General features: G+C 43.3%; 1 protein-coding gene across 3 annotated transcripts in view; it reads left to right on the plus strand.

Moving 5' to 3' along the window:
• The window catches only part of ATXN7 (ataxin 7), a 134,070-nt gene that overhangs the window by 34,130 nt on the left and 73,026 nt on the right, over positions 1–26,914 (plus strand). Inside the window, exons 1-3 of one of the 3 annotated variants that reach the window (XM_027523260.1) lie at positions 7,341–7,920; positions 8,329–8,637; positions 8,861–8,929. In XM_027523260.1, the coding sequence (XP_027379061.1) occupies positions 8,340–8,637; positions 8,861–8,929 (367 nt within the window). In that variant the 5' untranslated portion in view covers positions 7,341–7,920; positions 8,329–8,339. Of the gene's footprint in view, positions 1–7,340; positions 7,921–8,328; positions 8,638–8,860; positions 8,930–26,914 lie in introns of those variants that run through there. The other 2 variants (XM_027523258.1, XM_027523259.1) reach the window with 2 other exon arrangements.

Below are 26,914 nucleotides of genomic sequence, written 5' to 3' on the forward strand. Positions count from 1 at the left end.
ATAAAGCAGTCACTTTCCATCCTTCTCTCTTCTCTCTAACCAGATCCTGGAAGCCCCTCATCTGCTTTGTTTCTGTGGATTTACCTGTTTTGGATATTTCACATGAATGAAATCATGCAATATGTGACTTTTTGTGTCTGGCTTCTTTTACTTTGCATGTTTTTGAGGTTTATCTGTATTGCAGCATTTATCAGTATCTCATTCCTTTTAATGAGTGAATAATACTCTATTGTGTGGCTATACCGCATTGTATTTAGGCATTCTGCAGTTGGTGGACACCTGGTTGCTTCCACCTTTTGGCTTTGTGAAAAATGCCCTTATGAACGTTGGTGTACAGGTATCTCTTTGAGTCCCTGCTTTCAGTTCTTTGAGTGAACATCTAGAAGTGGAATTGCTGGATCATATTGTAATCCTTCGTTTAACCTTTTAAAGGACTGTCAAACTGTTTTCCACAGGGGCTGCACCGTTTTACTTTCCCATCCACAATCTACGTTGATTCCTCCACATCCTCACCAACACTTGTCATTTGCTGTTTTGTTTGTTTTTATTTCCTTAGTGGCTATCCTAGAGGGTGTGGTGTGATATCTCATTATAACTTTCGTTTGTATTTATCTTACGACAAAAGATGTTGAGCATCTTTTTACGTGCTTATTGGTCATTTGTATTATCTTGTGTGGAGAAATGTCTATTGAGAACTTTTTGAATTGTGAAAATTGGATTATTTGTCCTTTTTAGTTTTAGATGTAAGAGTTCTTTATACATTCTACATACAAGTCCCTTATCAGGTAAAGGATTTACAAAAATTTTCTCCATTCTCTGGGTTCTTTTCAGTTCCTTCAAGGTGTCCTTTGAAGCACAAAAGTTTCATGATTTCAATGAAGTCCAGTTTATCTATTTGGCCTTGTTTTGTAAGAAATACTTAGTAAGTTGGATTGCAGCCTTCTAACCATCCACTTGTGACTGCAGCTGCGCTGCCCCTTTCCCCAGAAACCGATGGGGAAAAATGTTCTGTGAAAATACCTGTTCTCTGGAGTGAAGACAAGAAGCTCTGGAAAGCGGCAAAGTCGAGTCTCACCAGTGGTGGTTTTGTTCTGGTTTACCTTTTCTGCTCCTGAGGTTCCTTCACTTTGAGCAGTTGGGTGGAGAGGAGGATGCAATAGAAAGTGGAGAGCAGGATCAAGGTCTATGTGTCCTGCAGATATTATGCTGGTCAGAAGCATAAAACTGGTTAAAATAAAAGGTTGAAACTTTGCCTTAAGTCATAGATGGTGCCATTTAAAATCAAAGTTGCCATGAGAATGAAGTAATTGTGTCTTTCTGGGAAAAAGGGTTTAGGGACCATGAAATCTAGAGAGTCATTTGGGTTCAGGTCTCTCCCTTTGTATAAGAAAATATTTGTGTGGGTTGGGGATTGAAGATAGGGACCTGTATTCATTTGCAGCCATTCATTCACATGTTAGTGAAATGTAGTTAAATCTGCATGCTCTCTCTCTCTACCAAGGAAAAGAAGGTTTTATGTTAGAGGTGGAAAGGTTCCACAAAGGACCTTTGTGGAACAGTCTGTCTTTGGGGAACCCAGATGGGTTCCTGAATCCATGTACACGAAGGGTGTGGCAGTTAGGGGAGTTCTGTTTGCTGGATCTATGTCTTTGCTTAGGGCTGGAACTTTGCTGCAGAGAAAGGGAGAAAAGAGCTGTGTTATTCCTTCCTCCTTGTGCTATTACACTTTCAGTTAGTCCTAGAGTTCAGCCCTAAGGCATTTTGCTGACCAGCTTGGGGACCTGGCCACCATACATCTTACAGTTTGTGAGGAGGTGGTTTCCATGTTCCAAATGACACTCTTATGTTGGGAATGCAAACTGTTAATCCATGGGAGACTAAACATATATTTCATTGCCACCATGATTTCAGGACATATACTACCCTTAACCTCGGTCCAGGAGGTCCAGTTTAGATTTAGAGGTGTATGAGATCCTGTGAGCTTAGTGTGAGAGATCAGGAAAGATTTTGTTAAGGAAACAGAACGTGAAGGGGGGATGTGACTATAGGATTTTAGCCAAAGGAGAGTAGTTTTATAGATGGTGTGATCCATGTGAACAAAGACTTGAGAGCTGGGATGTGGAGGGGGAGCATACTCAATACTATGATTTGGTCATTTTGGCCAGACTGTAGGGTACCTGCAAGAGGGAACCCTGTAGATGTGGCAGAGCTGGGCCTGGGGCCAACTGTGAAGGACCTGAAGTGCTATGAAAGGAGTGGTTATGAGTTGAGGAATCGGTGCTGAGCCCCTGAAAGTGTTGAAGCAAAGACTGACATAACTGACGCCATGCTTTACCCTGCAAGAATGATGACAGCATAGCATGGCTAGAGTAGAATTGGGGCTTTCTATGTGACAGACGAGGTGCTAGCAATAATAGCTGTAGAGTAGGGTGTGGTGTATGTGTGCTCAGTCGTGTCTGACTCTTTGCGACCCTATGGATTGCAGCTGCCAGGTTCCTCTGTCCTTGGAATTTTCTAGGCAAGAATACTGGAGTGGGTTGCCATTTCCTTCTTCAGGATCCAACTCATGTCTTTAGCATTGGCAGGCAGATTCTTTACCTCTGTGCCATCTGGGAAGCCTGTAGGGTAGGGTACTTTTGTACTGATAACTTTCTTAATACTCCTCATAAAGTAGATGCTCTTGTTTTACATCATTTTATAAATGAGGAAACAGGCCAAGAGAAGTTCAACTTTCCCCAGGGTTATACAGCAAATAAGTGGTAGAGCTGGGATTCAGCTTGGGCGTATTGGCTGTAGAACACATCCTCTTAACTGCTGGGCCCAAAAGATGGTGATAGTTGACCGTCTTCAGTGACAGCTGATTGGTACAAAGGTGACATGGGGAATTATTTTTAACAGTGGGTTTACTCTTTGCATTTTATTGCATCTGAGGCAGTGTGCTAGGACTATGACTATACAGTCAGCCTCTTTTTATAGCTAAACATTAGTCCAGTTTTTCCATTCCATTTCTATAACTTAATCCTTTTCCTCTATTTTTAAAAGAACTCTTTAACCTCAAGGCTCTAAATAAAGATTTTAAATGAAATTTGTGAATCATTTAAAATTACAGGCTAGTATCAAATTCCTAGAAACATTTGGGTGTTATTCAGTTTAAAGTTATGTGTTAATACCTTCTCTATGTGTATTGTTAAATTTTCTCTCTTTCAAAGCAGTTTACTATTATTGATGAATGATTCTTTGGGAGAACTTGTACGAGCTACACTCGTATGATTAAGAAAACAGACCAAAAATTTAAAGCTTTGCACTTTGGGGCAAATGACATAGTCTATAGAATGACTACACATACAGGTTAAGTCTTTTATATATAATTTTGAGTTGGTTATTTTTGGCTGTGCTGAGTTTTGTTGCTGCGGGCAGGCTTTCTCTAGTTGTGACGAGCTGGGGCTACTCCCTTGTTGTGGAGCCTGGGCTGTAGGGCACATGGGCTTCAGCAGTTGTGGCTCGAGAGCATGGGTTCTGTAATTGTGGGGCGTAGGCTTAGGTATTCTGCAGCATGTGGGATCTTCACAGACCAGGGATGGAACCAGTGTCACCTGCGTTGAGAGGCAGATTTCCAATCACTAGACCGCTGGAGAAGCCAAGGTTACGTCTTTAAAAAGATAATTACCTTCATCTTTAAGTCTCCACTTTTTCAACTCTCTTTATTATTCCTAATTTTGCACTTGATTTTCAGCAGTTCCAGCCACTGAGCTGATGAATTCAATTTTTTCCACTGTTCTCCCCCTACTGGAATACTCATGTATCCATAGCAGGCCAGAAGGTATTTCATTAGAGGGAGCACAGTTAAGGAGAGGCCTGGCCTGGACATACCCCTTATGCAGAAGAGAGCCCTGGCTCTGTTTGGAGAAGAAAAAAGGAAAGAAAGGTGGTCAGAGAAGGGAGAAAGGCTGTAAACAAAGGCACAGCCAATTTTAGGAGGAAAGAAACCCATGGCAACACATTCCTAATTCAGTAGTTCCGAGTTTCTTGTTACTCAAATGATTGCAGTCCTTTGGGGTTGATGATGGAGAATCTCTGTTATCAACCCTGTAATTTGCACACATAAATATACTGTAGTTGCTAGTTTTCAGGTTTATTAAAATGTTGTATTGGGACTAGTGGTTCTTTCCAAACAAAAAGATTGGTCATGTGGGGTCTTGCATCTTAGAAAAGTTGTAGACAGTTTCAGCCATTTTACGTTAAACTGGATTTAAAGATTGTTCTGTTGTTTCGTTTTGCATTTAGTGATGCCTTTGGCCTTTGAACAAAGCATTTTACAAGTGAATCTGCTGTGCAGAGAATCGTTTTTGTAAAGAGAGACCTTGTTACCCTTGGCACCTACTGGGAACGTCCCTAAATTTGGATGGTGAAGTAAGGCCACCTTTTAAATACATCCCTGGAAGGGATGAAATGCTCAAAACTTGGCAGCATTTCACTTCTGACGGCCTAGTTCTTAAGCCACATACAGTCTAATTGGTGGTGACAGCTTTTTCCATAAGAGCATTTTGATGAATTAAAAAAACTTCTCCTACTTCTCATGTCCTCAGTGAAATTACTGTGTTGTGTTCAACCCGGTGCCTAACAGAGCGCCTGATACGTGGTAGGTAAGCAGAACCTGTTTGATGAGTTGAATCTTCATTACTCAAACCTTATAAAACCTATCATTTATCTGTGCAGACAGATACTGAAGATCTTCAGAACTGAAAAGAGCATCAGAAGTATACTGGTAGAACTGATTGATAGCATACAAGGAACACTGTTATATGGAAATAATAATAAATGAATGTAAATTGTACTGCTTATGGTTTTACATATTTTTTTGGGTGCAGAAGAGGGGTGTTTAGGTAAGAAGTCATCAGGTCATCCTTATTATCAAACCAAGTTTTTGAATTTCTGTTGTAATCTTGGTTATAGGGAGTGTCTTTGATATAAGAACACTTGTTAAATGTTGCCTAAATTTGAGTTTCAGAACACTGTACTTTTCTCAGCTAGCACTTTTGGCTTTTGTTGGTTACTCATTCAAACTATTGGGAAACCCAAACCAACTCTGGATATCAGAAACTGCGTGTTCTAGAAGGAGTTAGGACTTTTCATGGGTGAAGAGGATCTGGTAAAAGGCACTGGCTGCAGGGAAAGAGAGATGGCTAGAAATTGCCTGTCATTCTCTTGGTGCTCACATCTTCAACTTGGTAATGCAGTTCTCAGATAAGAATTTATCTGAATTGCTCAATGTGATATAAGATACCTGTTTATAGTATTTGTTTTGTCTTTTTTTGTGCTTTCCATGTATCTTTTCATGCAGTGCTCAGAAGGAACCTGGCTTTATCTCTGTTTTACAGGTTAGGAAACTGATGGTCCAAGTAAGTTAGGCGACTGGCTTACATTACATAGTTTGTAAGTGAAGAGCCACTATATGAACTCAGAAAAAATTCATAGGGACTGGCTCCAGAGCCCTCCCTCATTTTCCTCATCTGTAAACAGTAATACAACTCCTGCCTTACACAGTTGTGAATATTAATAGAGATAATGCAAACCTCCAACAATGCTTGGCACCTAGTAGGTACCCAATAATTGATAGCTGCTATTAGTAACCATTTCTCTTAATAACTATCATAATGCTAAGAGGATATTTAGTATTTTTTTATTTTAAGCCCTGTTGTGTTTTCTTTATTGAACCAGTCAAAAAGAGGGGGAGGTATGAAACTGGAATAAGGAAGGAAGTTGAAGTATTACAAATTGCCATATTGACCCTCATTACCTTGAAGTCATATTAGTGAATCTTGAAGTATTTTCACATGTAAAAAGGGGGAAAGCGAGCAGTATCTTGAAGCAGGGCTGTCCTTCACTCTTCCCCTTATTTTTATTTTCATCCTGTACTCTCAGAGATCAGAAGGGCTGAACTCAATAGGCAAACTCTCTTTGGAACCTACATACCTGGGTGGCCCTAAGCTTTTCTTTTTAATGGCATCTCCAAATGCCATAAAATTCAAATTTTTGTTTTTCTTAAATGTAGAATATTGCAAAATACAAAATAATCCATAAATTGTGTGCTTTAGTCGCATAAAATCATTAAGTTAGGTGTTTTTTAAATGTATTTCTGTAATTCTACAGATTTTTCAGTCATTTGGATGAATGAAAAACTGAAGGTCTACATTGGTGACATGAAGATTGAGGGCCTTTGTTACAAGTTAGGTACTGAACTACTAAGGAAATTATGTTTTACCTACGCAGTTTTTCTCACTGATCTTCTTCTGTTGGAAATTAAAACTTTAGAAATGATTTTTTATCCTACCAATCATTTCTACTATTTTTGGTTATTCTTTTTTTTTTTTTTCCTCTGCTTCTTAGATAAGGACAGGAAGCATCCATAACTTCACTTTTGGGAACTTTTGTTTGCATGTCATCCAGGAAAAAATTTAGACTTATTTCTAAACATTTAAAAAATAAATTCACATACATATGTAATTAAAAATTTTTTTTCCACTAAAGCCCTTAAATTTTGAACCTAAAATAAGCACTTTCCGCAGGAGCCCTGGGTTAAGTTTAGGATGCAATAACGTTTCATTATTTTTTACTCTTCTTTAAATATCTTTATATTTCTGAGGGTTGAACTTTGTTTCTTTTACAGATAAATTGGCCACCTCTGTAACATCAGATGATCCAGATTAAGAAAAAAAACATGAACAATAATTTTAAAAAATGAATAAGCCTGCTTTTTCCCCATCTAAAGAAAGCCTCTCTAAGCAGCTATGACACGCGTGCCTCAGGAGTGCGGATATTACTGCTATGTGAAACATGCTGATTAAAATCATTGTTTCTGTCTCAGGCTGCAGATTTTTCACATCAGTTTGAAGGAACAGTAATGCTAAGAACACTTAATTAAAAGCGCTTGATGTGGTCTGCTACTGTTTCAAGTACTTCAGGTGCTTTTAGTTCATTAAATAGCCCTTTATTTTACCATCTTTACCCATCACTTGAGCAAAAGCTTTACGCGCAATATGTGTATTGCGGAAGGGTGCTAAGTTTTGTGGGCCAGTGCTTGAGTGAACAATATCTAACAGAAAACAGTATTTTCTAGGAATGCTGTACATTCACCTAAGCCCTAGCTTCTCGCCCTGCCCAGGCAAAGAAATTATAAAGAGGGAGGGAGAGACCAACAGCTTGAATTAAAACTAATTAGACTTGGGGGTGGTGGGGTGGTGAGGAGGGGATGGGGGTGGTAGTGAATGAATCACTTCCAGGAGCATTGGAAAGGGAAATACAGAAATTTGGAGTCGTGTCTCTAAAACATGTAAACGGATTCGCCTCGGTCTCTCTCTCCTCCACTGCATCTTACACTGGTTTCATGGTCTCCTCTTTGCTGAACGAGCTCAAGTAACCCGGGAGCACGCGCTGATCTCCCGTGGTGGGCTTCGGGCCGACACCTGGGACAGCACCTGGGCTGCATTTTCTCGCCTGCCAGTGGTTTCCTCCGCGCTAGGCGTCCGCTCAGCGGCGGCTTCCCATTCATGCTTTTGACAGCCGCGCGGCCGCTCGCGAGCTGAGAGCGAAGAGCTCCTTGAACCCGCCCCTGCTCTCCGGATCGGACCCGGGCGGGAAGGCCCGACAGCTACGCCGCCCGCTGGTGCCCCGGGGCCGGCCGGCCGGCTGGTTCCTCCATAGGTGGCTGCGTTTCCGACTTCGCCCTGGCTCCACTCCGGGGGCTTGACGTGCAAACTTCGCCCGAGCGAGCTGAGAGGGAGGGACCGGCAAGGGGGAGGAGGCGGCGGGAGGCGCCTCCGCTTAAGGGAGCCGGCCGGGCGCCGCCGCTCGGACGGACGCGCGGACGGAAGGAAGGAGCGGGGCCGCCGGGCCCGGCCCAGGGATGCGAGCGGCCTCAGGGTGGGCAGCCTGGGGGCCGGGGGTGCGTCTCGGGCCTCCCCGCCGTGGGCCGCCGCGGCGAGGCGCGGGGCTGAGGTGGGGGCAGCTCTGGGCGCCGGCCTCCGCGCCGGGTCTCCGCGGCGGAGGCTGGCTGGGGACCCTACGCCGCGGTGGCGGCCCGCCGGCTCTCGTCCCCTCCCCCGAGGGGCACTGGAGTCGAAAGCGAAAGCGAGCCCGCGCCGCGGACTTTGCGCCCAAGGCGGGGGATGGGGGTGGTTGGAGGAGGAGAGCTGGGGGTCTGGGCGGCCGGGGGCGCTGTCAGCGCGCCCCACCCGGCCCGCGGGCCGCGCACGCCGCCGGAACTCCCCGGCGCCTCCTTAAAAGCAGCCCCCGCGCGACTCTTTTCCCCCTTTTTTTGTTACATTGTAGGAGCGGAAAGAATGTCGGAGCGGGCCGCGGATGACGTCAGGGGGGAGCCGCGCCGAGCGGCGGCGGCGGCGGGCGGAGCAGCGGCCGCGGCCGCCCGGCAGCAGCAGCAGCAGCCTCCGCAGCCCCAGCGGCAGCCGCCGCCGCCGCGGCGCCTACGGCCGGAGGACGGTGGCCCTGGCGCCGCCTCCACCTCGGCCGCCGCCGCAATGGCGACCGTCGGGGAACGCCGGCCCCTGCCGAGTCCCGAAGCGATGCTGGGACAGTCGTGGAATCTGTGGGTCGAAGCTTCCAAACTTCCTGGGAAGGACGGTGAGTGTCCACGCCCTCCTCTTCCCCGCGCAGCCCCCATTCCCCCATCTTCAGACCCGTCTCCCCTCCCCCGTCCCGTGGCCCGCCCCCTCGGGGGTCAGAGATGCTATCGGCCGGGTTGGGGAACGCGGAGGTGCCCGCACCTATTCCGTGCGTGCGTGAGCGTGCGTCACACTCTCCGCAACTGACCTGCCTCTCCCCTCCTCCTGTGTGTATCTCCTAGGGACGGAATTGGACGAAAGTTTCAAGGAGTTTGGGAAAAACCGCGAAGTCATGGGGCTCTGTCGCGAAGGTGAGTCCAGCCCTCTGATGGAGTTTGTACAAGTCCAGGGAAAGTATCCTGGCCGGCTGGCCAGGGCGGTAGCTTGAGCCCACCTGAACCACTCCGCTCCTCCCACGCGAGGATGCTGTCTGATAAAGAAGAAAGGGGAGGATGGAGCGTTTGGAAAATCCGGTTTCCGGGGGCTTCGTATATCCGGGAGCATCGGGAGCCCTTCAGTGGAGGCCTGGCTGGGTGCAGTTTAAGCGCATTGCTCAGTGATGCACTCGGGGACCAGTAGTGAGTTTAACCCAAATCTCTTCAGGTCTGACCCCTTATGGAGAAACGCGAGGAGTGGAGGGAGGAATTCAGCTTCCAAAAGCGTCTCCACGAACGGCTTAGGGGGTCTGGAAAGGACACCTTGCCACCTGTAATTGTCTGCCAGCAATAAAAATGAATTTTAAAAAAGACAGCACTTTACCTGTACAGCCTATTTCCATAGGATTTATGTTACAAAGGTTCATCAAAAGGATCATCACAACCAAGGAGCTGTTGATCGGATTTTTTTTCTTTTTTGTATTTTTATGAAAGTGTCAAAATCAGCGGGGGTGGAGGGGTCACAGAATTTTATCTGGTGAAAAAAGCTTTTGGTGCGCTTAGGTAGTGAAATCAGAGTCTAATTATTGGTCAGTTTTTAATAAAAACTGTTTGGTAGAAGGAAATAACTGTAACTAAACGTGTATCTCTAAATGAAAGATATCTAGGAACTGTCAGACTTTTACTTCAGGTTTTCTTTTTCTTTAAATAGTCCCCTTTGCTGTCTCTAAGGCCTGTGTCGGTCCTGGGCACATGGTGGTCAGAAAGTCTAAAGGAGTCCAGTCATCTCTAGACTGAGTTCAAGCTGTTCCTTCAATAGTAGTATAGACAAGGACTTGAGTGAGGTTTGGTATCCAAAATATTGAGTTTATATTCCCAGCAGAACTTTATTTCTCAGTGTGGCCATTTATTTTGGCATTGTTATTGTCAAGGGCCCAAGAATAGGTACAGCTTTGGCAAGTGAAACATTTTAAAGTCCAGAGTTGGCCCATTGTTACTCTGTCTCCACACTTCTTGTTTTTAGTACCTGTCTTGTTTTCATGTTCACAGTTTTGGTTTTTTTGAACTAGCTTTTTGTTGGCTCTTGGCACTAGGAGGAAGAGTAATACCAGTGGCAACTTTCTGAGAGCTTCCAATTGTAACAGATTAGAGAGCAAATTAGTTGATTTTGCAAAGGAGAATTGCTGTTTGAGAGCAAAGGAAAGAGAGGGAAAGCACAGGACTTGCTGGCGATGTTGCAATAGGAAAAATCAGTTGTTAGTCCGGTTTTAGTGTTGAATTGGCAGCCTGCCTGGGCTTAAAAAATTTAAAATCACTAGGTGGTAACTCTCCTTGGAAGCAGTTGGAGTAGAGCTTTAGATGACCTGACCTGCTCCTGTTCTTAGTTTTTCTTCTCTGGGTGTGGATATATTTCCCATAAAGAGTTTCTAAATCTGTGTGAAAACAGGGTGCTAATTATTGGTAATTCCCCTATAGAGGTTGAATAAGTATGTTTGTATTTCATTGCACTACTTGGTCTGGATAGAGACCCAACCTAATGTAGTTGTCTAGACCCACTTTTTGCTGTATTTATTATTTTCCCTTTGGGCATAGTCATTGGTGTATTTTACCAAAAAAGATCTAGGACCTCTTAATTCCTGTCTTGAGGCACAAAGGGATCATAAATTTGGTTTTCTGTGCTTCTGACCTATCAAATTATTAGTGGCTGTTAGCGATACCATTTTTTCCCCTAAGCTTCTCTAACTATTCAGAAGATGCTAAAGCAGCCAGGATGGCTGAATTTCTGCCTCCCAGTTTTAAGTAGAGACTGAAATTTCTAATTCAGTCAGTTCTTGATTCATATGTGACTTTGTGGATTTTCTGGGATAAGTATAAGGATGTCCAGCACTTTAGACAGTGGGCCTTTGTTTTTCTAACAAATAGTTCATGTCAGGCTGTTTAAGCATGAAAATACATTTTAAAATTATCAGACACTTATCCTTTGTCTTTGATTGAGATTATCTCCAACCAAGGAAAAAGTGTTTTGGAGTTAAATTCTTACTAATTCTTCTTGTCAACAAAGTTAAATTGAAAAGAAATATGTAGGTAAATTGATACTATGAATGAAGCACTAAGTCAGAAACTCCTTGTCTTGGAAGATATTTAGGAATATTGACCAGACTTTTTGAATTCTCCAGTTTATGATTGTGCACCTAAGAGTTAGAAACCTAGGTTTGAAGTTGGTAAACGTTGCATTTTACCTTTCAGAATCTAAATTCCTCTTTGTCAAAGGAGATGATAATACCTACTTCCCATGGAGGTTGTAAGGGTTGAAATTAAATTAGATAATGGAAAATGACTCTATACGCATTACTTCTTTTCAACCCTTTCAACTGCTGATAATCTTAGGCCTGATCTCCTAATTTGGTATTTATCTAGGTCAGAAATTTTTAACCTGGGGCTTGAATTGGCTTCAGGGGATTATGGTTGTCCTGAAATTGTATGCAAAATAGTATGTTATGTCCACTTATGAGGGCAGGTGTCCCCAGCTTTTCTTGGGTTCTCAAGGATTGTTCGCTTATCTTTACCTTCAAAATTTCTAAGTTAGAATCTCTTTTTTTTTTCTTTTCCTCTCTTTTTGCTCTTGTACTTTATTTTGTCTAATTCCTTCATGATAAGACTGCCCAAGAGTTAATGCTGTCGGAGAGATTGGAACCTTTGACTTAGGTGGAACTGAGATTATCTGTGGTTTAGCAACTATATCATCCCCCTGTTTTCCTTTTAGCACAGTTAGATAAATGTTAGGATAAAATATCCCTTATCTTTCAGAGATCAGCCTGTTTTTCATTTATATCATCAAATTTTTATTGCCTTGCTTGTTTTGTTCTGTAATATGTAATTTTATGGCACAGTTGGTTTTACTGGGAAAAGATGGATAATACATTTTTAACTTTCAAAAGACTAAACGCAGAAAATTATCTTTTTCTTACACGTGATTTTTGAAATTGTATAAATAACATTAATTATGTTTAGATGGAATTAATTGGTATGAGTAACTGATTAAGGTTTTCATATTGGTACCTAAGCTTGGTACCTAAGTCCTTAAGTGTAAAAACATGACATGCCTTCACTTGACAGCAAATCACAAATAAAACATTGTAGGAGTCGACAGTGAAAATAGGATGTTTTCTTTGGAAAGTCATTCCTAACTTTTCTTAAGCCCTCCTCTTGTGCACTGTCAAAGTGCCCCGTATTTTTCCTTGGTCTAAACTCTCTTCCTGTCACCATATGAAGATGTGTGGTATGTGATGGCTCTTTTATTAGAGTGCACGCTGCTAGAGGACAGGGTTGTTATTGACCAAGAAATATTTAGCTCTTGCACATTGCTTGTGTTCAGTGAAGATTTGCCCCCAAAATAAATGAACTGGGCTACTAGGAAGATTGAAGAGTTCAAGTGACCAACTTTCCATTGTGTTGTGACTTAAAAACAGGTACCTATTCTGTGGGGGGATGTGCTTTCTGGCCAGGGACTGTTGCTGAGCATTTCCTGTGTCTCTGACCTGAGTTTAGCACTTTTCCAGAAAGAGTGCAGGCAAGACACCACCTTTTTTATCACTGATATTTAGGCGAGTGAGTAGGAGGGTGACCTCGAGTGATATCCACAGTTGATGACAGGTGACCTCCCTGTCAAAATAACAGGGACCTAATTGAGCCTAGGTCAAGATGGAAGAGGGGTTGGTTGACACCTGCAGGGAGCTAGGTACCAAAGGAAAAAGAGAAACTAGGAAGGTAGGTAGCCTTAATCAACAACAGATTGAGTCAACGTACCACCTTTTCTTTCCCGGGGGTAAAAATTGTTCATAGTCAGCTAACTGAAAACAAACAGGTATTGGTGGGAAGGGCTATTAAAATAACTGTATTATGGACATAAAGCCTCTCTGAAATAAAGAGCATCTCTGTTTTTCTCTAGGATTTCTCTTAATGTCCACCCCCTGCCCCGCCCCAACTTTTCTGATGCACAATTTCAAATACACAGAAGTAAAGATAGTATTTTAATGAGCCTCCTGATGTCTTTCCCACAGCTCATGAGTCCCTGCCCAATCTTGTTTCATCTCTGCCACACTCCCCACACTGAAACATGTCTCAGACACCATATTTCTTTTGGTTTTCTTTTTAATGCTTGCATGGACTTTGTCTCCTGGCAAAATGGAGCCTTCCTGCACTCCGTGTCTTCTTTTGAGGCAAAGCACGCTTCCATGAGCCTGTAAGGGTTCTGCAGGCAGCAGGGCTTGCAGTCTGCTGACACCTTAAGTTAAGACCCAAAGTAAGCCTCAGACAGGAATCAGTGTGATCTGGGTTCACTGCCTCCAAATTGCACTCACACACATTCAAGGAGGGCGGATGGTGGCGTTGGAACGCCCACACTTGACGCTCCGTGAATGAGCACTGTGGCTCCAGGAGGCAGTGTCCTTGCTCACAGTTCCTGCTTGTAACTCTCTGCCTATGAAGTCTGCACTAACCCAGGAGTGAGAGGGCCTGGGTAGACCTAGAGACACTCCTAAAGAAGCAGTCTTTCCCCTGACCTGAGCATGGCTCCTTAGCTACGTCACTGCAGATCGCGGCCTAGCTAAGAATGCTTTTTTTTTTTTTTTTTCTTTTTAAAGAAGTTTTGTTACTTATATTTATTTTTGCTCTGCTGGGTCTTCGTTGCTGTGCAGGCTTTTCTCTAGTTGTGTCGAGTGGAGGCTACTCTAGTTGCGGTAATGTGGGCTACTCGGTACGATGGTATCTCCTGCTGTGGAGCATGGGCTCTAAGGCATGCAGGTGTCAGTAGCTGCAGCTCCCAGGCTCTAGAGTGTAGGCTCAATAAATGTGGCACACAGGCTTAGGTGCTCCGTGGCATGTGGGATCTTCCTGGATCAGGGAACCTGTGTCTCCTGCGCTGGCACGTGAATTCTTTATTACTGAGCCACAAGGGAAGCCTCTGAGAATGCTTTTTATATTGTTGAGTGGTTGACACAAAAACTGTAAAAAGGAGATGTTTAGTTCCTGGTTTGTGGGAAAATATGTGAAATTCAGATGTCAGAGTCCATGAGTAAAGTTTCACTGGAACATAGCCACAGCCGTTCATGCACTTAATTTTTTTCTGTGCAGCTTTTTTCTCTATGCAGTGACCTGTGGAGTTGAGGAGGTGTGACTGCGGCCATATAGCCCACCAAGGCCAAAATTAACCCTCTGGCTCTTTACAGAAAAAGTTTGCCATCCTTGTTCTAATGGGTTTCTTGGTTAATGAAGGGAAACCTTTTCTGCAGAATGTGATTCCATTACTCCTTGAACATTCTGTTTTGAGGGGGAAAATCTTAAAAGTAGTAAAAAAAAAAAAAAAAAAAAGGCAAAAACACCATTCACCCAAAAGTTATTTCAACACTGAAGAAATACGTTGAGGCAGAAAGAAAGATACACGTGAAGGTGTAAGGTTTTGTGTGAGAAGGCTCCTATTTGTGTCACTTTTGTCACTCGCTGCCACTGTTCTAGGCATAGACCTGTGTCTGGGCAGTGCAAATATAGGACGTCAACAGAGCTGGTACTGATTCAGCTTTGCAGAGCTTTGGGTGTGAGGATGGGGCCTGGCTTCTGTTAAGCTCCTGGATTGTATATACATCCTTGGGAGAAGGGATCTGGAACTTTCATGGGATTTTCAAAAAGGGACCTGGCACAGATTCTTGACAATTTCTGCCCTTGAGTTGACTTTGGGCAGCTGAAGCCCCGTGAGAAGCCTTGGAACTTGGCTCATAAGGCAGATTTACCAGGAAACACATCTACATTTTGATTAATGAGGAGGGCATCCCACATCCATCCATCTCACAGCTTTGATTTTGTGCTTGCTGAGAAGTGTCACACCTGGCACAGTCCATGTTGAGTTCCTCAACCCAGAAGACTTCACAGTAAAGGAAACCATGCATGTTTCCTATATAGGATGCGGCCTCCAAGCTGAATGTACTCCTTTTAAAGTTTTGATTAGTTCTTGTGAACTCTGATCTCAGGAGGGAAGCATAGGAAATTTATGCCTCATTATTGAGTATGACCTATTTGTTATGTGATCAGGTGTTTCCCTTATAACAGCATGTTGCTTCCTCCTATCCACATCTGACAATGTTCCTACATGTATGGTGGCAATTCAAGTTCAGTGAGAACTTTTACTCAGTGCCAGTACAGGTTTTACCTTATGTATTTTTTACATCTGTTCAGTGATGCAGGTATTACCATTATCCCCATTTCACAGATGAGGAAACTGAGGCCCAGGGAAGTGAAATACTTCACCAAGACCCCAAAACATGCAAGAGACCTTGGGACTCACATATGTCTAACTACAAAGCTCACCTGCTTAACCCTCTGCTGTGTTGTTGGAAAGATCCCCTGGAGAAGGAAATGGCAACCCACTCCAGTACTCTTGCCTGAAAAATTCCATGGACAGAGGAGCCTGGTAAGCTACAGCCCATGGAATCGCAAAGGGTTGCTGTGCTGAGCCCATTCCAGGATGTACATCCACAGCACAGGCTGCTGTGACCTTTGTTTTCCTTATCTTTGGCTAGAAATACTGACTTTTATCTCAAAGGGGGAGACCTTTTTTTTTTTTGGTAAGTAAAGCTATCAAGAGCCCTTGCTTTGGTGTGTTTTACAGCACTCTCTATGTTGTGTTTAGCAGTTCTTTTTAAAAATCTTTTCTTTGAGGGGGAGGGAAAGTATGCACAGTTTGCATTAGAAATAATTGGATTTAAAAAAAGATTAGGTAAAAGCTAAAGTTGCAGCAGATAGCATACACAATCATCTGGGATTTGTACCATTTTTTAAAAATCCTTTAAAAAAAGGAGAAGTGAAATTTTACTGTTTAGCATTTCAGTGCAAGATTGCTTTTAGTCACATTGATATTCACAGTTTATGATGGTATTTCTAATAAATGTACCCATCTGATTATTAAAATATTTTTGATTGAAGTTCTAAGAAGAAAAAGAAGCCCGTTAGTAGACTTAACAGTTGGGGTTACTGTACTTTTGAGAGGAAGGCAGAGGATTACATTTATATTCATCGTGTACAGCAGGGATCATATAAATGAGCTGAAGAATGATTTTTGCATTTCAGGCATTCAAAACAAAACTAGATTAAATGTTCTTGTTCCTCTTTGTAATAAAGACCCTGCTAACATGAAATGCTTTTTCTCTTATATATAAATTTATGGCAGGGAGAAAGTAATAGTTCATTATCAGTTAGAGTCGTAATCTTAAACATACAAAATATTCCCATCCCAGGTGATACTGATGTCTTCTATAGTCCTGAATTCCAGTAATGCAATTAGAAAAAAGGAATGCTTTTAACCAGTGGTCCCAGGCTTTTATATATCAAACCAGAAAGTTTCTAAAATATATTGGGGCTCAAACAAAGGGTTGCTAGCATTTTAGAATATATAAAATTAGACATTTTAATATATATAATTCTTACCATCATAAAAGCGTGAGGGCTGTTGTTCTGGAATAAAGGACAGTTCTTTAAATTTGAAGAAAATTTAGGTTTAGGAAAAACTCATTGCATTTTCTTTCTTTTTCACGTTTCCTTGTGGACTTTTTGAAGATCGCTGTGTATTTTGATATTTGATAATCACTGCTTTAAATTAGCTTCCCAAAATGTCTCTCTTGTAGCCCTGCTTCTGTGTGCTGTTATTAGAAGGTGTTATGGAGAAAATAGGATTCCATGTGGTAAACTTGCAAATGGTAGCTTTAAGTAGAGGCTATACTGAGAACTCCAGTCGAGAGTTAAACCAACCTGGGTTCAAATCTCAGCTCCACTAGAGGAGTCACTTGAGAAAAACTTTCATAGCTTTGCTCAGCCTCAGTTGACCTACCTGTGAAATGGGAATCGTAGCAGCACTTTATAGTGACTGGGAAGATGAAATGATGTAATAGCGTTTCAGCCTTTTGTATGTTATCTGGCAGAGTAACTGTTCAATAAGCATTACTTGCTAGTGTTGTTAATTTTATCAATCATGAAAGCGCAGTGTTGGGAGCATGCCTCAAATCAAGTGGTTAGCCAGGACTCTCAGGAGAGCAGCAGGAAGCAAAATGCCAGGTTTTCATTTGCAGGCAGTCTGTAGGCATGAGAAGAAACCTCAGAGTGCTCAGGACAACAGCGTGAGCGTAGCAAGTGAACCCCAGCTCCCAGCTTTCATGAATGTGAGTGAAAATGAGAAGTGGACACTGACATTGCTTATTTCTGCTGTTAGTCGTCTCTTTTTGGACTTGTGGAGAGAAGCCCGGTGTGGGGTTTGACTTTGTTCTGTTGTATAAAACCGTGCTTGCTTCTTTCCTGGAAGCCCGTAGTTGCTGTCTCTTCTTGGAATGCTTTGCAGAGTTCTTTCTGCAAGAAAGGTAGGCAAGAAAGGTGAGTTACAGCCACCAGAATAAAGCCCTCCTAGGTTGGGAAATGGGTCAGAGATAACTGAGGCTGCTACTTTTAAGATTTTGTGTTTGCTTAGTGGTAGTCATGGGGTTTTCTGTCTGATGAAGGAATTTTAAAATTGCCTTTTCAATGCTTGGAAATTTCCATTTAAATTTGAAGCAGTTCTCCATATAAATCACCTTATTCTCTTTGGAAACTGTATCTGCAGATACATTTTAATGGAGGAGGGGAGTATTATTGAAGTTGATACATATTCATTGTACAGATTTTACTAATAATTTTACTATTTTTTTTCCATACTAATGATAGTATGAAATGTGAAAGCCATCATTCTCTGTAATCTCATTCTAGGCCAATTTTTAAATCTTCAGTTACAGGATTTGGACTTGGGACAATTCATACCTGATCAAGGACATCCATGTAACTGCTTAGGGCTCTTGGTAACAGGCAGGGCTCCTCTTTGCCAGCCTAGTCGTCCCAATTCCTGTCAGAGTGGGCAGGCCTCAGGATATCTTGTCCAGCAGTGATTCCTGCCTTGAGACTCCTCTGGCTGTTTTGCCTTCGTTCATTTGCTTTATCCCTCAGACATTTGACAGGCACGTTCTCTGTGCTTCTTAATGGGGTTAGAGTCCGAGGGTATAGCTCGGTGGAGTGAAGGCACAGTCCTGACTGGCAGGCGGTTGCTTAGCAAGTGGTGATAGAATTAACCTGCTAAGTGGTAGGTTCTCTCCTGGGTATTGGGGTAGAGTGACACACATCAGAAACAGCCCCTAACCTTGAGTGAAGTGAGACCCAGTCAATACACAGATGTTTCACAAGAAGATTGAGTGCTGTTACATCAATAAAGTAGGCTAGTGAGTTGATGGCGGAGGAGGGGGTTCAGGCTAACATGATCAGGAACAGCTTCTCTGAGCTTTAACATTGGAGCTGAGGTGGGAATGGTGAGAAGCAAGTAGGCACTGAGTTATCTGGAAGGAGGAGCAAGAAAAAGCGGGTATGTGGCCTCTCTGAGATGAGCATGGAGCACAGTGGAGGGAAAAGAGGCTAACAAAGGCCAGAACACAGAGGCCAAGTTCAGAAATTTGAATTTATCTGAACTTTAGTGAGAGACTACTGGGGGGCGGGGCAGTAGCTTCATCCGGGTAATGGGTGGATCTGGTTGGTTGGTGAGTGGATTGGGGGAAGGGTGTAGGGACCAGTCAACTAGGTGAGAGGTGATAGGGGCTTAGATCCTGGTGATGGTGCTGGCAAGGCAGAAAGGTTGTCCTCTTACGGACTTGTTTTGGAGGTGGAGTTGATGATTTAGTGAAGAATCAAAAGTGGGTGAGGGAGGGAAATGAAGATGGGGATCTGAGATGTGAGCAGCTGCGTGGTACCATCTAATGAGCGGAGGAACGGTGAAAAATGGGGAGATTCAGGGTCAGGAGCTGGTTTTGGCCACAATGTGTGAGGTCGTGGGCATCCGTGCAAAAGTTGAGTATACATCCCAGAGCTGGAGGAGCAGCCTGGGCTGAAGCCGCTGGGTGAATTTGTCATCATTGTGCAGAGGACAGGGAGAGCTGGGCGACAGGCGAGTTCTCTTGGGTTCGAGGGTCAGTAAAGTACAGAAGAAGGCCAGCGGCTCAGCCCTCAATAAGGGGATGTGAGGGTAAGGAGGAGTCAGCAGGAGTGGTGAGGAATCTCCAGTGAGGCTGGGAGGGAAGCCAGGTGAATGTGAAGTGTGTAGGCTTCCAGAGAAGAAACAGGTAAGTGAGGAGTGATGGCCTGGGTCCCCTGCTGTTGCGAAGTAAAGGCAGGCCAGGGAATTGATCTCTGGCTGGGGCAGTGTGGAGGTTAGTGCCCCTAGTCAGGAGAGTCGGGGAGCCACATGCCTGTGGGGTTAGATGACCAGAGCTGGAGGAGTTGAGAGGGCAAGGGTGCGCAGGTCTTCAGATGGTTTTGCTTTAAAGAGAATGGAAGAATAAGTTAATAGCAGGATGGAGACATAGATAAAGGCAGAAAAGGGAAAGTTTGTTTTATTTTGTTTCATGTTATTTATTTTGGATAGTATTAGGGCACATTTGTCTGCCACTGGAAATTATCCAGGAGTGAACGATGATTGATGACGTGTGAAAAAAATGGATCATCATGAAGATAATACCTTCAGATGGCAAAAGGCAATGAACGGGATCACAGCCTAAGTGATTCAGTTCTGGGTCGAATCACAGACTTGTTCCTGTTGTAATGAGAGAAGGAGCATGTGGATCAATTGTGGGTAAGAATGTGGAAAGTTGGGAAGATAAGGTAGAGAATTCTTTCCTGCCATTTTATGGAGTAAAAGAGAAGAAGACGGATAGAAAGAAGCATTTTGTATGTCTTGTTCTCAAAGTATCCAGACTGGGCTGGTGGGGAGGTGTTAGCCAAGTAAACGGGCAGTTACATAACCTTTAGAAGCCTCTTTCTGTGGGCTTCCCAGGTGGTTCAGCGGTAAAGAATCCACCTTCCAATGCAGGAGACACAGGAGATACAGGTTCCATCCCTGGGTCAGGAACATCCCCTGGGGGAAGAAATGGCAACCCAGTCCAGTATTCTTGCCAGGAAAATCCCATGGACAGAGGACCCTGGTGGGCTACAGTCCATAGGGTAACAAAGAGTTGGACACAACTGAATGGCTGAGCATTCATGTGCACACACACAACACACACACACTGCATTTAGAAGAAAAGAGCTTTGCACTTTGTCCAGAGGGTGAGCCCAGAAACAATGTCATGGTCATAGTATGGATGGTGAGTTGGCAGTGGCTGAAGTATAAGTTGGGGGCCATGGGACCTATAGCATCCCTCCTTAACGTGAAATCCTCAAGGGTTTGCTGCTGCTAGGTCCCTTCAGTCATGTCCAACTCTGTGCAACCCCATAGACAGCAGCCTACCAGGCTCCACCGTCCCTAGGATTCTCCAGGCAAGAACACTGGAGTGGGTTGCCATTTCCTTCTCCAATGCATGAAAGTGAAAAGTGAAAGTGAAGTCGCTCAGTCGTGTCCGACTCTTAGCAACCCCATGGACTGCAGCCCATCAGGCTCCTTTGTCCATGGGATTTTCCAGGCAAGAGTACTGGAGTGGGGTGCCATTGCCTTCTCCGCCTCAAGGTTCTAGGTAGGAAATGAGATTTTAAAATGTAGCTTTTAAATGTAAAGTGGATCATTTCTCCATCCTGAAACTCTTCAGTGGTTTCTCTTTGTATTCATTCATTCATTGAGTCAGTGTGTATTTGTTGAGCACCTACATTGAGCTAGGTATGGTTCTAATTTTCAGAAAAATAGTAAACATTGTATAACTGCCCTCACAGAGTTTCTACTTTAGTGCAGGAGATAGACAATTTTTTTTAAAATGTCAAGTGTGTGTGTGTATATATATGCTAGTTGGTGATGGGTGGTCTAGAGGATTATGTTAGAGGTGTACAATTTAAAATAGGTTGGGGGAAAAAATAGGGTGAGAAGGAGTTTTCTGAACAAGACTTTCAGGGCATGAAGGCTTGAGTCACGTGAACATGGTGGGTGAGCCTAGGGCAGAAGAGAAGGAACAGCGAATCCAAGGGCTGTGGTGGCAGAGGGTGCTGAAAGGCTGAAGAACAAACAGTAGGGGGCAGGGTCGCTGGAGGAGCGTGAGCCAAGGGAGTGAGGCCACAGAAGTCAGCAGCTGAGGGCTTGGGAGGGAGTTGGGGAGGCAGATCACTCAAGGGCCTCATAGCACATTGAAAATCCAGACCCCTTTGCTTCGGCCCACCGGCCCTGCTGGGTCTGGCCTCTGCCAGGCTGGCCAGTACCAACTTCTGCTATCCCCTGGGCCCTAGGCGCAGGGCTTCCTTCCAGTTCTTGCACCCTGGGCTCTTCGCAGCTTCTGAACCTTTGCATGGCCTCTTTCCTCTCCTTTAGCCCTCACCCCTTCCTTAAGTCAGGTATCATCATCATGAAGGAATCCTCTACGTCACTGTTGCTTTGTGACCCTTCTCAAAAACTACCTGTTAGTATCTTACATTGATAGAAAGTAAGCCATCATTACTATGAAGATGAGTCATTACTGTTAGATTTGGGGTATGAATGCTGGGAAGAAGGAATTATGGCCAGTTTTTACATAAGTCTCGGCTAAATTTGCAAATTTGACCTTAAGGGGAAAAACAGTATAGAATAACCACTAATGATGTTCTTCAGCCTCTGGTTGGTAGTGTTCGCTGCAATAACATTTCCTTCCCCTGTTGATAATAAAGTCCGATAGACCATTGTCCATCTTTATTCCCAGTATCCCAGCACCCACTTTTTGGTTGAGTAACAATATGCTGTGAAGAGAGAAATGGTTTTGGTTTTAGAATGACTGGTTGTGTACGAAGAAATGACAACGTGCCCGAATCCTCCTGTTACATCACTGGGGTTTTCTTTCCCAAGATAAACTCTGTGCTTTTTTCAGCCTCTGAATAGGAAATTTATTTTCTGCCTTCCCTTTATTCCTGTTTCTAGGCCTTTTTCTGTCTCTCTGAAGCACCACTGTACTGGGGACAGGCTCAGAGTTTACTGTAGACTTTGTGTGCTACACTTTCTATTCCTCTTATCTCACTAAGCCCATGTCTCATGAGCTTTTCATTGTTAACTGGCAGCTGCAGTGACTGTTCCTTTAAAAGATCTTGTGTTTGGTAGATGTTTTCTTAAAAGCTGGTGGCTGTTGCTGATAATAATCTGTGTTGTGTGAGTGTATAATCTATCCATGAATCATAATCCTCTCATTGAACAGAATTATGGCAGGGTAACAAGTAAAACAACTGATTTTTTTTTTTTTTTTTTTTTATCATCTAAAAATCAAACCCTCCAGATAGATCAGTAAAGTTGGTAAGCTCTAGTATTCATTAAGTGCTGGGTAAAGTTAGGAAATACTAGTATTTATCAAGATCTTATAGAAATTTCAGAGATTCTTGTTTCTTTTCACTAGTAATTCTGAAATAAAAACAACTTCCGTAAAAATAAGAATTCGATAGATGGCGCTTAAGATTTAAGAAAATATGTTGAGTCCTGATAGCAATGGGGTTTGCATACCAATTTAATTTGAATGGGATTTTTAGAAAGTGTTAAGAGAACTTGAAAAACGCTTGAAAATTTGAGTTACTAATTTTTATTCTCTCTCTCACCAGACAATGTCCTGCTTGACATTAAGTCGCTCAGTTGATTGGTCTGAATTCTTTCTTTTTCTCCCCATCTCTGTTTGTCTGGATGGTGGTACTTCCCCAAAAAGGGAAATAGGTTTCAACAACAAAACTTTGCGTCACTTATTTTTCTCTGCTCTGGTCGTATTGCATTACTGAGGCCTTGCCTCCGTGTGTGCACAATTGGCACAAGGCAAATGGGAGTTGGCTCAAAGGCCAGCTAGCCTGCTCTTCTTGGCTGTGGAGCCTCTCACAGCATGCTGGCCTCTCTGCACACAGTGGGTTCATGCAGCCTGCTGTCGGTGAAGTGCCTGAAACGTCGTGGAGAGATGACTGAGAGGCATCCCATCCATCCATGGCGACTGGGAATTCCTGGCTCAAGAGCATCTGGCAGGAATCATTTGAAATGGTTATGACCTAAATTGAATGTAATTTAGGTTTCTTTTTTTTTTTTTTTTTTCCTACAGAAAAAAATAGGTCTTAATGTATATTTCAATGGTTTTTGAGGAGTATGGGTCACATTGGAGAGGTCAGACTTCAGTGCCTCATTTTGGTAAAATTCAGCAGTCCCCTGTTCAGAGACAGCCTTTCCTTCCATTTAAAAAGATAACAAGTTTTTCTTTTTACTCTCAAATCCCCAAGAAATGTTTAAATGCTGTCAGCTTTATGAAAAGGTAATTAAGGAGTGAGTGGGGAATATGTCTTGCAAGCAGTTGGTTTGGCATCATCACTCAGGTTCTTATTTGCCTGATGAAAATGTCTTCTAATAAGATCCCTGTGCGCGCAGCCCCTCTACAGCTTTCCCTGGAAGTCCTTGGCCGTAGTTACGTCTGTTTGTGGGCACTGTCAAATGAAGAAAGGAGCCAGGGTAGAAGAATAGCCGCTGAATCTTTATCAAACCCACAATTTAAAATTAGGGGTGGTTCGAACATGCCCCTGTTGCTTTAAAACCTTTGTACCAACTTCTAAGGCTGCTTCTGTGGAGATATAGTAAAGGCTTGCTTGTAGATTTTGTTCAGTCTGGCTGTTGAGTGTCTTATGAGGCTCAGACAGTACAGTGGTGCTGTTGCAAAGAACTGTGAGGCGTTAAAGTGAAGCAGGGGTCTAGAGAGCTCGGGAATCAATGGAATGCATGGTGGAAGTTCTAACTTCTTGTTTCAACTGTTGATCTTCCTTATGAGCAACCTCTGCAAAAGGAAGGAATAGTCTAACTGAGCTCTGACAAAGGTTTGGTGAGTGGTACCTGTGGATACTCATGTGTAGGATCAGTTTTTATTGGGTGTCTGGCCTTGATAGAAAGTCCCTGAAGATCAGAGAGGGCACTCATGGACTTGCTCCTGCTGCTGAAAACAAGCCTCCTCCCTTGCCTGTGAGGCCAGTGACAGACCTGGTCAGGGTTCCTTCTTCCTTGAAGCCTTTTTGCCTGCTCTTCAGAAAGAATATACATCGATGCCTTTTTTTTTTTTTTGCTTTTTTGCTTTGTTTCCAATGCTCTTGGCTGTATATCTTCAGTTTAGGTAGTCTCCTTTGTGAAAGTGTTACTCACTCAGTCATGTGCAACTCTTTGCAACCCCATGGACAATATGTAGCCTGCCAGGCTCCTCTGTCCATAGAATTCTCCTGGCAAGAATACTGGAGTGGGTTGCCATTCCCTTCTCCAGGAGATCTTCCTGACCCAGTAATTGAACCCAGGTCTGCCACATTGCAAGCAGACTCCTTACCATCTGAGCCACCAGAGAAGCCCTTTGTATATCCATACCTTCTTTGAAATGACCTCGTACCCCTTTAAGACTTACTTTAGGAAAATAATTCACATTATATCTTGCTTTCTTTTAATGTCTCTCATCTTACATCATGACGTGGGTGCTGGATGTAAATAGTGACTGTGATAAGCCAATGTCAAGAAAGAAAAGCCTTGAGTGTAGAAGTGGAAATAGACACACGCAGAACTAATTTCTGGTCTTTGGAGTTAGAGGTTCTCAAACAGGGCTTATTTGAGCAGTGTACAGTCCTTGAACCCCTTCATAGGTTTGTGCAGAATATCGTCTATAGTTGTGTAAGTATGGTTTTCTAGAGACACGATATACATGTCAGCAGATGTTCAAAGACCTTCATGATCCAGTAGTGTTCAGCATCACCAATGAAAGTACCCAAGCTTATTTTATAAGATCTTAGAATGTCTCCAGTATTATTTTCTTTGTAGTTAAAGCAGGTTTTGTATTCCAGTTCCAATATTCAAGATACATAATTTTTTAAAATTTCCCATTCAGTCTCTAAATGTTTTGCTTAATCTTTTCACAGCAATATTATTTTCTAGTAATATAATTTTCCTTAGAAGCTTGCAGTATTCTGGCTCCATTAAAGGTGAAGAGTCATAAGTGGGCCAGCCTGAGAAGATGGCCATGTGGAGGTGCTTTGTTTCAGATAGAAAGAGTGATGCAAATCCTGACTGAAGTCTTATTCCTGAACCTGTTTATAAATCAAGGATAAGTGTGGGACAGACTTGAACATGAAGTGGCAGCCACAGTGATGTGTGTGAAATTCACACCTAATAGTGTTCATTATGACTTAGATGATGGGCTCTTGAGTAACTGACTTCACTGATTGCTCTTGCTGTCAGCATGAAGCTAACGCTGTGACGGCTGCTGAGTAAGGTTCTGTTTGCCTGGGGCCAGCCCAGCACCCCGCCCCCCGGCTCCTCCCTCCAGATTCTGTGCTGTTCCCCTGCGGAGACACTGCTACCTGTGCCCGGACACCCTCGCCTCTCCTTCTTCCTTGTCTCCCCTAACCCTCTTCCCCAATAGAAGAAAAACTGACCTTCATCTCTCAGGTTCAAGCTTCAGCATCAGGTCTTCCAGGCAAACTTCCTGGACCCCTGGGCTGGCTTTATGTCTGCCGTGTGCTTTTTGGGTTCATCCACAAGGACATCTCCCCATGTCATTGCATATAATTCTGCCTGGGTTTCTTTAACTAGTGCATAGTATTTTGTATTACGAATATACTATGGTGTGTAGTCAGTCAGTCAGTTCAGTTGCTCAATCGTGTCTGACTCTCTGCGACCCCATGGACTGCAGCACGCCAGGCTTCCCTGTTCGTCACCAGCTCTCAGAGCTTGCTCAAACTCATGTCCATCGAGTTGATGCTGTCCAACCGTCTCATCCTCTGTCATCCCCTTCTCCTCCTGCCTTCAATCTTTCCCAGCATCAGGGTCTTTTCAAATGAGTCCATTCTTTGCATCAGGTGGCCAAAGTATTGGAGTTTGAGCTTTAGCATGAGTCTTTCCAATAAATATTCAGGACTCATCTCCTTTAGGATGGACTGGATGGATCTTGCAGTCCAAGGGCCTCTCAAGAGTTTTCTCCAACACCACAGTTCAAAAGCATCAATTCTTCGGCGCTCAGCTTTCTTTATAGTCCAACTCTCACATCCATACATGACTACTGTAAAAACAATAGCTTTGACTAGACAGACCTTTGTTGTCAGAGTAATGTCTCTGCTTCTTAATATGCTGTGTAGATTGGTCATAGCTTTTCTTCCAACAAGAAAGTGTCTTTTAATTTCATGGCTGTAGTCACCATCTGCAGTGGTTTTGGAACCCCCCAAAAATAAAGTCTCTCACTGTTTCCATTGTTTCTCCATCTATTTGCCATGAAGTGATGGGACCAGATAGTGATGGGACCAGATGCCATGATCTTGGTTTTCTGAATGTTGAGTTTTAGGCCATGTTTTTCACTCCTGTTTCACTTGCATCAAGAGGCTCTTTAGTTCTTCACTTTCTGCCATAAAGTTGGTGTCATCTGTGTATCTGAGGTTATTGATATTTCTCCTGGCAATCTTGATCCCAGCTTGTGATTCATCCAGCCCAGCATTTAACATGATGTATTCTGCATATAAGTTAAATAAGCAAGGTGACAGTGTACACGCTTGATGTACTCCTTTCCCTATTTGGAATCGGTCTGTTGTTCCATGTCTGGTTTTAACTGTTGCTTCTTGACCTGCATACAGATTTCTCATGAGGCAGGTAAGGTGGTCTTATGTTCCCATCTCTTTCAGAATTTGCCACAGTTTGTTGTGATCCACACAGTCAAAGACTTTGGCATAGTCAATAAAGCAGAAGTAGATGTTTTTTTGAAACTCTCATGAGTAGTATGAAAAGGCAAAAAGATATGACACTGAAAGATGAACTCCCCAGGTTGATAGGTGCCCAATATGCTACTGGAGAAGAGTGGAGAAATAACTCCAGAAAGAATGAAGAGATGGAGCCAAAGCAAAAACAACACCCATTTGTGGATGTGACTGGTGATGGAAGTAAAGTCCGATGCTATA

Source organism: Bos indicus x Bos taurus, chromosome 22 (assembly GCF_003369695.1).
Source record: "Bos indicus x Bos taurus breed Angus x Brahman F1 hybrid chromosome 22, Bos_hybrid_MaternalHap_v2.0, whole genome shotgun sequence".
Classification (NCBI taxonomy): domain Eukaryota; kingdom Metazoa; phylum Chordata; class Mammalia; order Artiodactyla; family Bovidae; genus Bos; species Bos indicus x Bos taurus.